General features: G+C 46.0%; 1 protein-coding gene across 1 annotated transcript in view; it reads left to right on the top strand.

The window, feature by feature from the left end:
- The first annotated feature begins 10,492 nt into the window (after positions 1-10,492).
- Positions 10,493-18,007, top strand: part of LOC124550665 — a 50,540-nt gene continuing 43,025 nt past the window's right edge. Inside the window, exon 1 of the mRNA XM_047125389.1 lies at positions 10,493-10,570. Coding sequence (XP_046981345.1) covers positions 10,493-10,570 — 78 coding nt within the window. The remainder of the gene's footprint in view (positions 10,571-18,007) is intronic.

The raw sequence follows: 18,007 nt of genomic DNA, 5'->3' as shown, positions 1-18,007 counted from the left end.
TGTCTCTAACTAGAAGCCTGTAAATATATGTGTATACGAATTAGCTTATTTTAAATTGATCTAAACTTGTACATACTTTGACATGTCCTATATCCTTGTAAAAAGAGATCTACAGATGAATAAAGCTACTACTACTACTACTACTACTACTACTACTACTACTGTGCAGAAATGCGTACAGTATTCTGCTGCATCCATTTTCAACAACCTACCACAGGAATTCAAAAATCTTAACAGTAACCCACGCACTTTCAAATCCAAATTGAAGAGTTTCCTTATGGCACACTCTGATTTTGTCGCAGAGATCCTTGAAAAACCAAGCTGATTCCTGTGTTACAATGTTGACTGTGTTTACATAAACTTATAGTCTGACGTGGTTTTTAGGATTCGTGAACATTTTATTTTATCTGTTGTTACTTTTATGTTGTAATTTCATGTACTGACACGTTCCATGGACCATGCTGATACGCTCCTCAGTTTGGTCCTACGGAACTATACGTGTAAAATAAATAAATAAATAAATAAAATAAAACAAGTATTGTCCTGTTGAAAAACGCTGTCCTTCAGTCACTAACAGCCGTGACCTGCAATCATAACCGATGGCTGATCACACCATGGCACCAGCAGTAGCGCCACAGTGGTTCTCCAAAACATTGGAAAAACGAGTTGTCTCCTCGGGTCGCCACCATATTGATTCCGTATTTCTAGATTTCCAGAAGGCTTGACACTGTACGACCCAAGCGGCTTGTAGTGAAAACTGCGTGATTATGGAATATCGTCTCAGTTGTGTGACTGGATTCGTGATTTCCTCTCAAAGAGGTCACAGATCGTAGTAATTGACGGAAAGTCATCGAATAAAATAGAAGTGAATTCTGTTGTTCCTCAAGGTAGTGTTACAGGCCCTCTGCTGTTCCTTATTTATATAAGCGATTTAGGAGACAATCTGAGCAGCCGTCTTCGGTTGTTTGCAGATGACGCTGTCATTTATCGTCGAGTAAACTTATCAGAATATGAAAACAAATTGGAAAACGATATAGGAAATATATCTGTATTGTGGGAAAATTGGCAAATGACCCTAAATAGTAAAAGGTGTGAGGGTATCCACATGCGAGCTAAAAGGAATATCGGTTACACGGTAAATAAGTCAAATATAAAGGCTCTAAATTCAACTAAATACCTAGGCGTTACAATTATGAACAATTTAAGCTGGAAAGAACACATAGAAACTGTTGTGGGGAGACTAGCCAGAAAGTGCGTTTTATTGGCAGATCACTTAGAAAATGTAACAGATCTGCTAAAGAAACTGCCAACACTACATTTTGTTTGAGTACTGGTGCGCGGCATGGGATCCTTACTAAATATGATTCACGGAGTACATAGAGAAAGTTCTAAGAAGAGCAGCACGTTTTGTAGTATCGCGAAATAGAGGGGAGATACAGGATTTGGTGTGGACATCATTCAAACACGGACATTTTTCGTTGTTCCGCAATCTTCACGCGAAATGCCAATCAAAACTTTCTACTGCGAATGCGAAAATACTTTGTTATCGCCGACCTACACAGGGATGAACAATCATCATAATAAAATAACACGAATCAGAGCTCGCGTGAAAAAATATGGGTGTTGCTTTTTTTGCGTCTTGTTCGAGATTGGAATAATAGAAATTTGTTTTGAATGTGGTTCGATGAACCCTCTTCCAGGTTCTTTAAGTGTGATTTGCAGAGTACCCAAGTACACTCATGCTCATAAAGTTAGGATAACTGCAGAATGTGGTGCCACACAACGTGGCACCACAGAAAACTGCCGCTATTAGCATAGGCACATAGGGAACTCACACGACACAGATCTGTAACTCCACGTTATTGTTGATAAGTTGAGAAAACCGTCCCGAAGAACATGTGCTACGAAACGCCACTGTTTCCTGCTCATGTACCCAGATATTAATATTGGATATGATTACTATGCACACGTACACAGGCCGCAGAAGGGTTGGCATAATCTGGATCAGGTGGTCGAGCAGCTGCTGGGTTATAGCCTCCCACTCTTGCACCAGAGCCTGTCCGAGCTCCTTAAGTGTCGTAGGGGTTTGAAGACGTGCAGCGACACGTCGACCGAGAGCATCCCAGACGTTCTCGCTGGGGTTTAGGTCTGGAGAACAGGCCGGCCACTCCATTCGCCTGATATTTTTTTTTTCAAGGTACTCCTCCACGATGGCAGCTCGGTGGGGCCATGCTTTATCATCCATCAGGAGGAACGGGGACCCACTGAACCCCCGAGAAGGCAGACATACTGGTGCAAAATGACGCCCCGATGAACTTGACCTGTTGCAGTATCTCTGTCAAACACATGCAGGGGTGTACGTGCACCAATCATAATCCCAGCGCACACCATCACCCCACGACCTCCACACGAGTCCCTTTTAAGGATATTAAGGGGTTGGTATCTGGTTCCTGGTTCACGCCAGATGAAAACACGGTGATAATCACTGTTCATACTATACCTGGACTCGTCCATGAACATAACCTGGGACCACTGTTCCAATGACACCAGGCTTTACAGGCTCTTCTGTGACCAGGGGTCACTGGAATGCACCTTGAAGGTCTCCGGGCGAATAAACCATGTCTGTTCAGTCGTCTGTAGACTGTGTGTCTGGAGACAAATGTTCTAGTGGCAGCGGTAGGGTCCCGAGCAAGGCTACCTGCAGTACTTTGTGGCTGTCAGCGGGCACTGATGGTGAGATATCGGTCTTCTTGTGGTGTTGTACACTGTGGACGTCCCGGCTGTAGCGCCTGGACACGTTTCCTGTCTGCTGGAATCGTTGCCATAATCCTGAGATCACACTTTGTGGCAAACGGAGGGCCCGTGCTACTACCTGCTGTATTTGGCCAATCTCCAGTCGCCCTAGTATTTTACCCGTCATAACGTCATCAATATGTGTTCTTTGAGCCATTTTCAACACACAGTCACCATTAGCACGTCTGCACACTTACTCGCTGCACCGTACTCTGACATGCACCAACATACCCCTGTGTACATGGGCTGCTGCCAGCGCCACCATGCGACGACCGCAGGTCAAATGCACCGCATGGTCATACCCCGAGGTGATTTAAACCCGCAAACCACCCACCAGAGCGTTGGTTCACCATGTATCAGCATTATCCTACTTTTCCATGATTTCCCTAAATTTTTACAGTCGAATGCTAGGTTGGTTCCTTTGAAAGGGCACTCCCATCGTCCCTAATCCGATAGGACCAATGACCTCGCAGTTTAGTCTCTTCCCCCAAATGAACCAACCAACCACCACATTCTGTCAACGTTTTGGAGACGCTTCGTAGTGTTACTCCTGTCGTCAAGGAGTAGGGAGCCTTCACAAATGACTCCAGGCCACCGTCCGTCCTCGTGGCATACTTCCCATCCCACAGTATTGTGGTGCCATTGATGTCAAGGTACTCCCATGGCCAGCAATGCTCTTGATCTGTTCCCAATAGACCACATATGGGACCAGTTGGACGTCAACTCAGTCCATTCCAGTGCCAATATCCAGGATATCAAGGACCAGTTAACAAAAACTGGGGGCCAGCTCGCCCCTGAAACGGAACCATGGCTTCACGATGTCCTTCCCAACCTAATCAACGCATACATCCAGGCCAGGAGGGGTGCATACCGTTAAGTGTGCTCACACCAACCTGTTATCTATAAATTTGACGTCATTTTGTTATCACACCCCCTCAGCCGGTGAAGTTTAATTTTGTTTACTCCTCTTCTTCGGGGTTCATCACGTTTTTGTCAAGTAGTCTATTTTTCGCATCTTTCAGTGATGTTTGTGATGTTTTTCCTTTGTCTGTAACACTTATTTTTTTCTGTTAGCAAGAGTAGCCTCCATTTTCATTCAAACACATTCAATTTTTTTCCCTTTATGGGTATATGTGTGAACCATACATCATGTCACTTCACTGTGTAATGTATCTACACTCCTGGAAATTGAAATAAGAACACCGTGAATTCATTGTCCCAGGAAGGGGAAACTTTATTGACATATTCCTGGGGTCAGATACATCACATGATCACACTGACAGAACCACAGGCACATAGACACAGGCAACAGAGCATGCACAATGTCGGCACTAGTACAGTGTATATCCACCTTTCGCAGCAATGCAGGCTGCTATTCTCCCATGGAGACGATCGTAGAGATGCTGGATGTAGTCCTGTGGAACGGCTTGCCATGCCATTTCCACCTGGCGCCTCAGTTGGACCAGCGTTCGTGCTGGACGTGCAGACCGCGTGAGACGACGCTTCATCCAGTCCCAAACATGCTCAATGGGGGACAGATCCGGAGATCTTGCTGGCCAGGGTAGTTGACTTACACCTTCTAGAGCACGTTGGGTGGCACGGGATACATGCGGACGTGCATTGTCCTGTTGGAACAGCAAGTTCCCTTGCCGGTCTAGGAATGGTAGAACGATGGGTTCGATGACGGTTTGGATGTACCGTGCACTATTCAGTGTTCCCTCGACGATCACCAGTGGTGTACGGCCAGTGTAGGAGATCGCTCCCCACACCATGATGCCGGGTGTTGGCCCTGTGTGCCTCGGTCGTATGCAGTCCTGATTGTGGCGCTCACCTGCACGGCGCCAAACACGCATACGACCATCATTGGCACCAAGGCAGAAGCGACTCTCATCGGTGAAGACGACACGTCTCCATTCGTCCCTCCATTCACGCCTGTCGCGACACCACTGGAGGCGGGCTGCACGATGTTGGGGCGTGAGCGGAAGACGGCCTAACGGTGTGCGGGACCGTAGCCCAGCTTCATGGAGACGGTTGCGAATGGTCCTCGCCGATACCCCAGGAGCAACAGTGTCCCTAATTTGCTGGGAAGTGGCGGTGCGGTCCCCTACGGCACTGCGTAGGATCCTACGGTCTTGGCGTGCATCCGTGCGTCGCTGCGGTCCGGTCCCAGGTCGACGTGCACGTGCACCTTCCGCCGACCACTGGCGACAACATCGATGTACTGTGGAGACCTCACGCCCCACGTGTTGAGCAATTCGGCGGTACGTCCACCCGGCCTCCCGCATGCCCACTATACGCCCTCGCTCAAAGTCCGTCAACTGCACATACGGTTCACGTCCACGCTGTCGCGGCATGCTACCAGTGTTAAAGACTGCGATGGAGCTCCGTATGCCACGGCAAACTGGCTGACACTGACGGCGGCGGTGCACAAATGCTGCGCAGCTAGCGCCATTCGACGGCCAACACCGCGGTTCCTGGTGTGTCCGCTGTGCCGTGCGTGTGATCATTGCTTGTACAGCCCTCTCGCAGTGTCCGGAGCAAGTATGGTGGGTCTGACACACCGGTGTCAATGTGTTCTTTTTTCCATTTCCAGGAGTGTATAAATGTGGGATTTCGATCAATATACCGTTAGCTAACTTCGAGAGCATATTGCTGTTTGTTTCCCGTCCCAACAGTGTTGCTCGTTTGCAGCAAATGTCGTACTGAAGTACGCATCACGCAGAGTCGTTGTGTAGATGCGAGTGTGGAAGATTGTCAGGATCTTCTTAGAACACCCTAGGTGGGGCTACATTCTTATTGGCTGTTTCATTTTTATGGCACTTAAAACAGTAGGCTCTGATTGGAAGATAGGGGAGAAGGCGATACATCATGTAGTGTGTGTTAGGTGGCGGGGGCAGGGGTTGGGGCGCAATTGTAGGGCACACATCTTACGCCATTTTATTTAAACGTGGCGTCAGTTTTGAACACCATTTTAATGTGACACTGATCAAAGAGACAGGAATGAATGTGTACGTAATTATCACGCAAATAATGTAACCTGGCACTATTTTAACGGATCATTTCAATATGACAAGTAATAAAGAATATGTAGATGTACGCAATTTCAAGTAAATGTCTTGGTGTCATTTTTACACATCGTTCTAGTGTTACGACAGAGTATGTATACGTATGTAATTTTACGTAAACATCACGGCAATAATGCACTCCTTTGACCATGGCGTCATTCTTACACATCATTTTAATGTTACGCCAGAGGTATGTAAGTGTACGAAATTTTGCGTAAATATCACAAAAATAACGCTCATGTTTGATATTGGCGATATTTTAATAATACGCTCTGACTCCCATGAGAGGAAGGGTCACAAACCAGAACTGGGCTTTCCATTATTTTTTTATTATTTCATTTTCTCCGTCATTTTGAATTTTGATTGGCTGAAAAGGGGTGGAGTGGAGGGGAGGGGTGGAGAGGAAGGAAGGTGTGAGGGAAAGGGGGAATGGCTTGCTGATGTCACTGATAAAGATGCTGACATCACTGATAAGGATGATGGTATCATAGATAAGTAGGACGAGACTCTTGGCGTCATAGCCCCTGCATGCAGGCAACTGACGAGTCGCAACTGCATACCTACAAAACTAAGGTAATGTGCTGCATCTCCACTACCTAAGAAATCCTCAATCCAGTAACGAATTCGTTTGATACTCCTCACGAACTTACTTTCGAAACTTCTTTTAGCAATTTCTTCCTACTGTAGCTACCTGACTGCCTGGAGTTATAGCTTCAGAATGTCGTGTGAGAAAAGTGCGTGATGGGTTTCTCATGATTGGTGTATTTGGAATCCTTGATAGTGAGCATGGAGGAGGCGGTTCTGTTCGAAAACAGAGCTGAAAATATTTTGACGATATTGGATAGTAGTTTATCAGTTCCACTTAGTGTTCCCGTTTGGGGAGATTCATCTCAATATGGGTTCGTTTTATGTTAGTGACCAACACGTAATTTCGTATGCGAACAAAACAGATAACTCATCCACATACGTCGGAGAGAGCGTTGTAAATTGGAGTAACAAGAGTGTTTCTGACAGAGCTGTGCAACACAACGTCATTAACAGCGGCCAGCCAACACGTGTACAAGGCGAAACTGTCTTCGGGGCTTAGTTAGCGTCTGATGGATTCCTTGCTCTCCAGCTCTGGTACAGGTCTCCACCTAAGGCAGTAACAACCAGTAAAGCGACGCAGAACGGGCATCATTACCCGCCGTAACGACGGCTTTTGCATCCCTACGGTCCGAGGAGTGACGAGATGTCCCGTCCAGCTACAAGTAACAGGGCCATCCAGAGTCTACAGACACACCCGAGAGGTGATGTAAAAAATATGGATTCGTGACCCAGTATTTACGTCTTCCTCGATTTTTGTTCTGTGGCGGCCTGAGGCATGTTCCTGCGCCTAAGGTTTCGTCCCTGCTGGAACCGTCATGAGGCGCTATAAACACGCATTCAGTATTTGGGCTTGCTCAGCTTCTCAGGGTACGAAAACACAAGCAGCGTCTTTATGGCCTCTAAAAATTACATCTGACAACCATAACGCAGGATCGCCGTATTCTGCACCTGGGACATCGTAACTTCTTCACATCTGCACATTTCATTTCACCCAACAACACGTAACGTGCTCGCTGCAGAATTCTGTGTCATCCCACAACACTGGTCGGAGACCAGTAGCAACCGGACTTGGAAATTATCGTCTCACGCGTAGGCAGCCGTTAACACCACAACACAAATGGCTGCGGTCATAGTGCTGCCCCGACAGAGGAGCGTGGACTGGTGACGAATGGCGTCCAGTTCAGATCAGCGATGAAACCTGTCTCTGCACTACCCTGGGTGACTATCGTCGTCGATGGCCAGATGCTGGTTTGAACCATCATCCTCCAGAATGCGACCCATTGTGCTAACCACTGCGCCACCTCGCCCAGTGACAGAATTGGTCCCCTTCCCAGATCGCCACCACATTCTCTGACAATGGTCATCTGGGGGTAGTACAGAACTACAGATCAGTGCTGAACACAATACAACAGCATACATCAGCAGTGCATCATTCCCGGTCGCGTCATTACCCCATATGAAGTCATTTGTATTGTCGTGTGAATGGCAGCCTACACTAGTTCCCTAGGTCCCCCGACCGAGCGAGGTGGCGCAGTCGTTAGCACACCGGACTCGCATTCGGGAGGACGACGGTTCAATCCCGCTTCGAGCCATCCTGATTTAGGTTTTCTGTGATTTCTCTAAATCGCTCCAGGCAAATGCCGGGATGGTTCCTTTGAAAGGGCACGGCCGACTTCCTTCCCCGTCCTTCTGTAATCCAATGAGACCAGTGACCTCGCAGTTTGGTCTCTTCCCCCAAACAACCTAGTCCCCCAATGCTAGCCTCCAAACAGTGGTGCAAGATGATGCGAAATGTCACAGTGAGTCCGTTACTTGTTCTCGGATGGCAGCACTGGTGTGAAGGGGTTTCAAAGTGGCTGGTGAACAATATGGCGGTGTCTCCTTCTGTCGTGATATGTCGGCGATCTGAATCGTGGTAAAGAGTATGCCTGCCCTCACGTTCCCATGCAGTCCAACATTGCCATGCACAGTTCCGTTGGCAATCCTGACATGAGCGTTGTCAGTGGACGTCGAAGGGCGTCCTGAACGAGGGTTGTCTTTAACTGTCGTCCGGCCATTTTTAAACCGTGTGAAACAATCTTAACAGTGAGTACAGCTTAAGCACTCATCACCATTCGCTTCCTGCATCATTTGGTTTGTCACTGTAAAGGTATCCTTGAGTTACACGCAAAATTTAAGGCGGGCGCGTTGCTGTTCTACCTCTGCCACCTCGAAATTCGCAATGTGTGCGACACAACGTTCCACTCAATACAGTACTGAACAATAATTAACTGACACACTACAATGAAACTTCCGGCAGTTACACATTAAATGCAGGGATGCCAACCGCTTTTCTCTCCAACACGCCATTGGCGCGAAACTACGAATGTCCTAGATTTTTTTTAACAGTCTGCTTGTATCTCGGTCTGGTAACAACACTAAACATTAATATACTAAGCAATCTGGTGGCCCCACTCCCTATCACAGAGAACTGCAACTGTAACTACATACTTACCTGCCGATGGTCGGTTGGTTACCAAGCTACACTAATGTCCGACCAATCCTTCTGGGTGCTTCATTCTTTTTGTCACGTACAAGCAGATATAGAAGAAAATTATGTTGATTGCATGAAAATTGGACTACTAATCCAAAAAGAACAAAAGAAAGACCCATTACATAACAAAATAGATTAAGAAATAGCTCAGAACCATGCCAAACCAATTATGAGATTCACTGAAGTGGCGAAAGTCTTGGGACATATCCTAAAATTGTCAGACCTCCTTTTGAGCGCTGTAGTGCAGCAACTCTACGTACCATGGACTCAACAAGTCGCTGGAACTCACCTGCAGAAATATTAAGCCATGCTGCCTCTACACCCGTCCGCAAATGCGAAAGAGCTGCTGGTGCACCTCTTCTGCACGAACTGATCTCTCGATTATGTCCTATAAATGTCAGATGGAATTCATGTTGGTTCATGTGTGTGGCCAAATCATTCGCTCAGATTTCCAAAATGTTCTCCAAACGAATCCCGAACTGTTGTGGACCAGTGACATGACGCATTGTCATCCATAGAAATTCCATCTTAGAATGGCTCCAAATGGACTCCCATTAGCCGAGCACAACCATTTCCAGTCAATGATCGGTCCAGATGGACCAGAGAAGCCAGTCCACTCCATGTAAACACAGAACACACCATTATGGAGCCACGACCAGCTTGCACAGTGCCTTTTCGACAACTAGGCTTGCCTTATGGGGTCTGCGCCACACTCGAACCATACCATCAGTTCGTACCAACTGAAATAGGGACTCTTTTTTGCCTAGGCCACCGTTTTCCAGTCGTATAGGCTCCAATTGATATCACAAACACAGGAGAGACACTGTAATCGATGCAGTGCTGTTAGAAAAGGCACTCGCATCGGTCGTCTGGTGGCAGACCAGTTAACACAGAGTTTCTGGACACTCTCGTAACGGATACGTTCGTCGTACGTCCCACATTGATTTCAAGCAGTGCTGTCTCTTTGTTAGCACTGACAAAACTACGAAAGCGCTGCTGCTTTCAGTCGTTTAGTTAAGGCTGCCAGCTTCTGTGCTGTCTGTGGAGAGAGCTAATGCCTAAGACTTGGTATTGTCGGGACGCTCTTGACGCAGTGGATCGCGGAATGTTGAATTTCTTTATGATGTCCGAAATGGAATATCCCATGCGTCTAGGGTCAGCTACCATTCCACTTTCGGTGTTTGTTAATCCCTGTCGCGCGCCCATAATCACGTCAGAAACCGTTTCACAAGAGTCACTAGGGTACAAATGACATTACGCTTTTACTCTGCTTGCGAATTATGAATTAGATGAGTTTGTTGTCTGTTATGGTGATGTAAACATTTTAAACGCTACAGTTAATGTAGGAAAATTTTGTAAAAACAAAAGAACAAAAAAATGCGGTGTAATAGGTGTGCATGTTTTGATGTGTGGCAGTGTCTCCGGCTTCTGGACGCGCCTCGTGGAGGAGGAGGCGGCGGCTGCAGCGTCCGGGTGGGCGGTCGGGGGCGGCGTGCCTGGGGGCGGCGCGGGCATGCAGCCGCTGACCAAGCTGCGGCGTTCGGCGGGCGCCGCCTCTGGGGCTGAAGACGACGCCGTACGGCAGCAACAGGTGAGACGAGAACAAGTAGGGGGCTCACTCCAAAACAAGTGCAAGTAAAGTGCTCACTCCAAAAGAAGTGGAAGTAAAGTGCTCACTCCAAAAGAAGTGGAAGTGCTCACTCCAAAAGAAGTGCAAATAGAGCGCTCACTCCAAAAGAAGTGCAAGTATGGGGCTCACTTCAAAAGAAGTGCAAGTAGAGTGCTCACTCCAAAAGAAGTGCAAATAGAGTGCTCACTCCAAAAGAAGTGCAAGTAGAGTGCTCACTCCAAAAGAAGTGCAAGTAGAGTGCTCACTCCAAAAGAAGTGCAAGTAGAGTGCTCACTCCAAAAGAAGTGCAAGTAGAGTGCTCACTCCAAAAGAAGTGCAAGTAGAGTGCTCACTCCAAAAGAAGTGCAAGTAGAGTGCTCACTCCAAAAGAAGTGCAAGTAGAGTGCTCACTCCAAAAGAAGTGCAAGTAGAGTGCTCACTCCAAAAGAAGTGGAAGTAAAGTGCTCACTCCAAAAGAAGTGCAAGTATGGGGCTCACTTCAAAAGAAGTGCAAGTAGAGTGCTCACTCCAAAAGAAGTGGAAGTAAAGTGATCACTCCAAAAGAAGTGCAAATAGAGTGCTCACTCCAAAAGAAGTGCAAGTATGGGGCTCACTTCAAAAGAAGTGTAAGTAGAGTGCTCACTCCAAAAAAAGTGCAAGTATGGGGCTCACTTCAAAAGAAGTGCAAGTAGAGTGATCACTCCAAAAGAAGTGCAAGTAGAGTGCTCACTCCAAAAGAAGTGCAAGTAGAGTGCTCACTCCAAAAGAAGTGCAAGTAGAGTGCTCACTCCAAAAGAAGTGCAAGTAGAGTGCTCACTCCAAAAGAAGTGCAAGTAGAGTGCTCACTCCAAAAGAAGTGCAAGTAGAGTGCTCACTCCAAAAGAAGTGCAAGTAGAGTGCTCACTCCAAAAGAAGTGCAAGTAGAGTGCTCACTCCAGAAGAAGTGCAAGTAGAGTGCTCACTCCAGAAGAAGTGCAAGTAGAGTGCTCACTCCAAAAGAAGTGCAAGTAGAGTGCTCACTCCAAAAGAAGTGCAAGTATGGGGCTCACTTCAAAAGAAGTGCAAGTAGAGTGCTCACTCCAAAAGAAGTGCAAGTAGAGTGCTCACTCCAAAAGAAGTGGAAGTAAAGTGATCACTCCAAAAGAAGTGCAAATAGAGTGCTCACTCCAAAAGAAGTGCAAGTATGGGGCTCACTTCAAAAGGAGTGTAAGTAGAGTGCTCACTCCAAAAAAAGTGCAAGTATGGGGCTCACTTCAAAAGAAGTGCAAGTAGAGTGATCACTCCAAAAGAAGTGCAAGTAGAGTGCTCACTACAAAAGAAGTGCATGTAGAGTGCTCACTCCAAAAGAAGTGCATGTAGAGTGCTCACTCCAAAAGAAGTGGAAGTAAAGTGCTCACTCCAAAAGAAGTGGAAGTAAAGTGCTCACTCCAAAAGAAGTGCAAATAGAGCGCTCACTCCAAAAGAAGTGCAAGTATGGGGGTCACTTCAAAAGAAGTGCAACTAGAGAGCTCACTCCAAAAGAAGTGCAAATAGAGTGCTCACTCCAAAAGAAGTGCAAGTAGAGTGCTCACTCCAAAAGAAGTGCAAGTAGAGTGCTCACTCCAAAAGAAGTGCAAGTAGAGTGCTCACTCCAAAAGAAGTGCAAGTATGGGGCTCACTTCAAAAGAAGTGCAAGTAGAGTGCTCACTCCAAAAGAAGTGCAAGTAGAGTGCTCACTCCAAAAGAAGTGCAAATAGAGTGCTCACTCCAAAAGAAGTGCAAGTAGAGTGCTCACTCCAAAAGAAGTGCAAATAGAGTGCTCACTCCAAAAGAAGTGCAAGTATGGGGCTCACTTCAAAAGAAGTGCAAGTAGAGTGCTCACTCCAAAAGAAGTGCAAATAGAGTGCTCACTCCAAAAGAAGTGCAAGTAGAGTGCTCACTCCAAAAGAAGTGCAAGTAGAGTGCTCACGGCCGAAGTGGCCGTGCGGTTAAAGGCGCTGCAGTCTGGAACCGCAAGACCGCTACGGTCGCAGGTTCGAATCCTGCCTCGGGCATGGATGTTTGTGATGTCGTTAGGTTAGTTAGGTTTAAGTAGTTCTAAGTTCTAGGGGACTAATGACCCAGCAGTTGAGTCCCATAGTGCTCAGAGCCAACTAGCCAACTAGAGTGCTCACTCCAAAAGAAGTGCAAGTAGAGTGCTCACTCCAAAAGAAGTGCAAGTAGAGTGCTCACTCCAAAAGAAGTGCAAATAGAGTGCTCACTCCAAAAGAAGTGCAAGTAGAGTGCTCACTCCAAAAGAAGTGCAAGTAGAGTGCTCACTCCAAAAGAAGTGCATGTAGAGTGCTCACTCCAAAAGAAGTGGAAGTAAAGTGCTCACTCCAAAAGAAGTGGAAGTAAAGTGCTCACTCCAAAAGAAGTGGAAGTAAAGTGCTCACTCCAAAAGAAGTGCAAATAGAGCGCTCACTCCAAAAGAAGTGCAAGTATGGGGCTCACTTCAAAAGAAGTGCAAGTAGAGTGCTCACTCCAAAAGAAGTGCAAATAGAGTGCTCACTCCAAAAGAAGTGCAAATAGAGTGCTCACTCCAAAAGAAGTGCAAGTAGAGTGCTCACTCCAAAAGAAGTGCAAGTAGAGTGCTCACTCCAAAAGAAGTGCAAGTAGAGTGCTCACTCCAAAGGAAGTGCAAGTAGAGTGCTCACTCCAAAAGAAGTGCAAGTAGAGTGCTCACTCCAAAAGAAGTGCAAGTATGGGGCTCACTTCAAAAGAAGTGCAAGTAGAGTGCTCACTCCAAAAGAAGTGCAAGTAGAGTGCTCACTCCAAAAGAAGTGGAAGTAGAGTGCTCACTCCAAAAGAAGTGGAAGTAGAGTGCTCACTCCAAAAGAAGTGCAAGTAGAGTGCTCACTCCAAAAGAAGTGGAAGTAGAGTGCTCACTCCAAAAGAAGTGGAAGTAGAGTGCTCACTCCAAAAGAAGTGGAAGTAGAGTGCTCACTCCAAAAGAAGTGCAAATAGAGTGCTCACTCCAAAATAAGTGCAAGTATGGGGCTCACTTCAAAAGAAGTGTAAGTAGAGTGCTCACTCCAAAAGAAGTGCAAATAGAGTGCTCACTCCAAAAGAAGTGCAAGTAGAGTGTTCACTCCAAAAGAAGTGCAAGTAGAGTGTTCACTCCAAAAGAAGTGCAAGTAGAGTGTTCACTCCAAAAGAAGTGCAAGTAGAGTGCTCACTCCAAAAGAAGTGCAAGTAGAGTGCTCACTCCAAAAGAAGTGCAAGTAGAGTGCTCACTCCAAAAGAAGTGCAAGTAGAGTGCTCACTCCAAAAGAAGTGCAAGTAGAGTGCTCACTCCAAAAGAAGTGCAAGTAGAGTGCTCACTCCAAAAGAAGTGCAAATAGAGTGCTCACTCCAAAAGAAGTGCAAATAGAGTGCTCACTCCAAAAGAAGTGCAAGTATGGGGCTCACCTCAAAAGAAGTGCAAGTAGAGTGCTCACTCCAAAAGAAGTGCATGTAGAGTGCTCACTCCAAAAGAAGTGCAAGTAGAGTGCTCACTCCAAAAGAAGTGCAAGTAGAGTGCTCACTCCAAAAGAAGTGCAAATAGAGTGCTCACTCCAAAAGAAGTGCAAATAGAGTGCTCACTCCAAAAGAAGTGCAAGTAGAGTGCTCACTCCAAAAGAAGTGCAAGTAGAGTGCTCACTCCAAAAGAAGTGCAAGTAGAGTGCTCACTCCAAAAGAAGTGCATGTAGAGTGCTCACTCCAAAAGAAGTGGAAGTAAAGTGCTCACTCCAAAAGAAGTGGAAGTAAAGTGCTCACTCCAAAAGAAGTGGAAGTAAAGTGCTCACTCCAAAAGAAGTGCAAATAGAGCGCTCACTCCAAAAGAAGTGCAAGTATGGGGCTCACTTCAAAAGAAGTGCAAGTAGAGTGCTCACTCCAAAAGAAGTGCAAGTAGAGTGCTCACTCCAAAAGAAGTGCAAGTAGAGTGCTCACTCCAAAAGAAGTGCAAGTAGAGTGCTCACTCCAAAAGAAGTGCAAGTAGAGTGCTCACTCCAAAAGAAGTGCAAGTATGGGGCTCACTTCAAAAGAAGTGCAAGTAGAGTGCTCACTCCAAAAGAAGTGCAAATAGAGTGCTCACTCCAAAAGAAGTGCAAGTAGAGTGCTCACTCCAAAAGAAGTGCAAGTAGAGTGCTCACTCCAAAAGAAGTGCAAGTAGAGTGCTCACTCCAAAAGAAGTGCAAGTAGAGTGCTCACTCCAAAAGAAGTGCAAGTAGAGTGCTCACTCCAAAAGAAGTGCAAGTAGAGTGCTCACTCCAAAAGAAGTGCATGTAGAGTGCTCACTCCAAAAGAAGTGGAAGTAAAGTGCTCACTCCAAAAGAAGTGGAAGTAAAGTGCTCACTCCAAAAGAAGTGGAAGTAAAGTGCTCACTCCAAAAGAAGTGCAAATAGAGCGCTCACTCCAAAAGAAGTGCAAGTATGGGGCTCACTTCAAAAGAAGTGCAAGTAGAGTGCTCACTCCAAAAGAAGTGCAAGTAGAGTGCTCACTCCAAAAGAAGTGCAAGTATGGGGCTCACTTCAAAAGAAGTGCAAGTAGAGTGCTCACTCCAAAAGAAGTGTAAGTAGAGTGCTCACTCCAAAAGAAGTGGAAGTAGAGTGCTCACTCCAAAAGAAGTGGAAGTAGAGTGCTCACTCCAAAAGAAGTGCAAGTAGAGTGCTCACTCCAAAAGAAGTGCAAGTAGAGTGCTCACTCCAAAAGAAGTGCAAATAGAGTGCTCACTCCAAAATAAGTGCAAGTATGGGGCTCACTTCAAAAGAAGTGTAAGTAGAGTGCTCACTCCAAAAGAAGTGCAAATAGAGTGCTCACTCCAAAAGAAGTGCAAGTAGAGTGTTCACTCCAAAAGAAGTGCAAGTAGAGTGCTCACTCCAAAAGAAGTGCAAGTAGAGTGCTCACTCCAAAAGAAGTGCAAGTAGAGTGCTCACTCCAAAAGAAGTGCAAGTAGAGTGCTCACTCCAAAAGAAGTGCAAGTAGAGTGCTCACTCCAAAAGAAGTGCAAGTAGAGTGCTCACTCCAAAAGAAGTGCAAGTAGAGTGCTCACTCCAAAAGAAGTGCAAGTAGAGTGCTCACTCCAAAAGAAGTGCAAATAGAGTGCTCACTCCAAAAGAAGTGCAAATAGAGTGCTCACTCCAAAAGAAGTGCAAGTATGGGGCTCACTTCAAAAGAAGTGCAAGTAGAGTGCTCACTCCAAAAGAAGTGCAAATAGAGTGCTCACTCCAAAAGAAGTGCAAGTAGAGTGCTCACTCCAAAAGAAGTGCAAGTAGAGTGCTCACTCCAAAAGAAGTGCAAGTAGAGTGCTCACTCCAAAAGAAGTGCAAGTAGAGTGCTCACTCCAAAAGAAGTGCAAGTAGAGTGCTCACTCCAAAAGAAGTGCAAGTAGAGTGCTCACTCCAAAAGAAGTGCATGTAGAGTGCTCACTCCAAAAGAAGTGGAAGTAAAGTGCTCACTCCAAAAGAAGTGGAAGTAAAGTGCTCACTCCAAAAGAAGTGCAAATAGAGTGCTCACTCCAAAAGAAGTGCAAATAGAGTGCTCACTCCAAAAGAAGTGCAAGTATGGGGCTCACCTCAAAAGAAGTGCAAGTATGGGGCTCACCTCAAAAGAAGTGCAAGTAGAGTGCTCACTCCAAAAGAAGTGCATGTAGAGTGCTCACTCCAAAAGAAGTGCAAGTAGAGTGCTCACTCCAAAAGAAGTGCAAGTAGAGTGCTCACTCCAAAAGAAGTGCAAATAGAGTGCTCACTCCAAAAGAAGTGCAAGTAGAGTGCTCACTCCAAAAGAAGTGCAAGTAGAGTGCTCACTCCAAAAGAAGTGCAAGTAGAGTGCTCACTCCAAAAGAAGTGCATGTAGAGTGCTCACTCCAAAAGAAGTGGAAGTAAAGTGCTCACTCCAAAAGAAGTGGAAGTAAAGTGCTCACTCCAAAAGAAGTGGAAGTAAAGTGCTCACTCCAAAAGAAGTGCAAATAGAGCGCTCACTCCAAAAGAAGTGCAAGTATGGGGCTCACTTCAAAAGAAGTGCAAGTAGAGTGCTCACTCCAAAAGAAGTGCAAGTAGAGTGCTCACTCCAAAAGAAGTGCAAGTAGAGTGCTCACTCCAAAAGAAGTGCAAGTAGAGTGCTCACTCCAAAAGAAGTGCAAGTAGAGTGCTCACTCCAAAAGAAGTGCAAGTATGGGGCTCACTTCAAAAGAAGTGCAAGTAGAGTGCTCACTCCAAAAGAAGTGCAAATAGAGTGCTCACTCCAAAAGAAGTGCAAGTAGAGTGCTCACTCCAAAAGAAGTGCAAGTAGAGTGCTCACTCCAAAAGAAGTGCAAGTAGAGTGCTCACTCCAAAAGAAGTGCAAGTAGAGTGCTCACTCCAAAAGAAGTGCAAGTAGAGTGCTCACTCCAAAAGAAGTGCAAGTAGAGTGCTCACTCCAAAAGAAGTGCATGTAGAGTGCTCACTCCAAAAGAAGTGGAAGTAAAGTGCTCACTCCAAAAGAAGTGGAAGTAAAGTGCTCACTCCAAAAGAAGTGGAAGTAAAGTGCTCACTCCAAAAGAAGTGCAAATAGAGCGCTCACTCCAAAAGAAGTGCAAGTATGGGGCTCACTTCAAAAGAAGTGCAAGTAGAGTGCTCACTCCAAAAGAAGTGCAAGTAGAGTGCTCGCTCCAAAAGAAGTGCAAGTATGGGGCTCACTTCAAAAGAAGTGCAAGTAGAGTGCTCACTCCAAAAGAAGTGCAAGTAGAGTGCTCACTCCAAAAGAAGTGGAAGTAGAGTGCTCACTCCAAAAGAAGTGGAAGTAGAGTGCTCACTCCAAAAGAAGTGCAAGTAGAGTGCTCACTCCAAAAGAAGTGCAAGTAGAGTGCTCACTCCAAAAGAAGTGCAAATAGAGTGCTCACTCCAAAATAAGTGCAAGTATGGGGCTCACTTCAAAAGAAGTGTAAGTAGAGTGCTCACTCCAAAAGAAGTGCAAATAGAGTGCTCACTCCAAAAGAAGTGCAAGTAGAGTGTTCACTCCAAAAGAAGTGCAAGTAGAGTGCTCACTCCAAAAGAAGTGCAAGTAGAGTGCTCACTCCAAAAGAAGTGCAAGTAGAGTGCTCACTCCAAAAGAAGTGCAAGTAGAGTGCTCACTCCAAAAGAAGTGCAAGTAGAGTGCTCACTCCAAAAGAAGTGCAAGTAGAGTGCTCACTCCAAAAGAAGTGCAAGTAGAGTGCTCACTCCAAAAGAAGTGCAAGTAGAGTGCTCACTCCAAAAGAAGTGCAAGTAGAGTGCTCACTCCAAAAGAAGTGCAAATAGAGTGCTCACTCCAAAAGAAGTGCAAATAGAGTGCTCACTCCAAAAGAAGTGCAAGTATGGGGCTCACTTCAAAAGAAGTGCAAGTAGAGTGCTCACTCCAAAAGAAGTGCAAATAGAGTGCTCACTCCAAAAGAAGTGCAAG

This window comes from Schistocerca americana, chromosome 9, assembly GCF_021461395.2.
Source record: "Schistocerca americana isolate TAMUIC-IGC-003095 chromosome 9, iqSchAmer2.1, whole genome shotgun sequence".
Lineage (NCBI taxonomy): Eukaryota > Metazoa > Arthropoda > Insecta > Orthoptera > Acrididae > Schistocerca > Schistocerca americana.
Note: the sequence above shows the minus strand (reverse complement) of the source record. Positions and strands in the feature narration are given on the sequence as shown.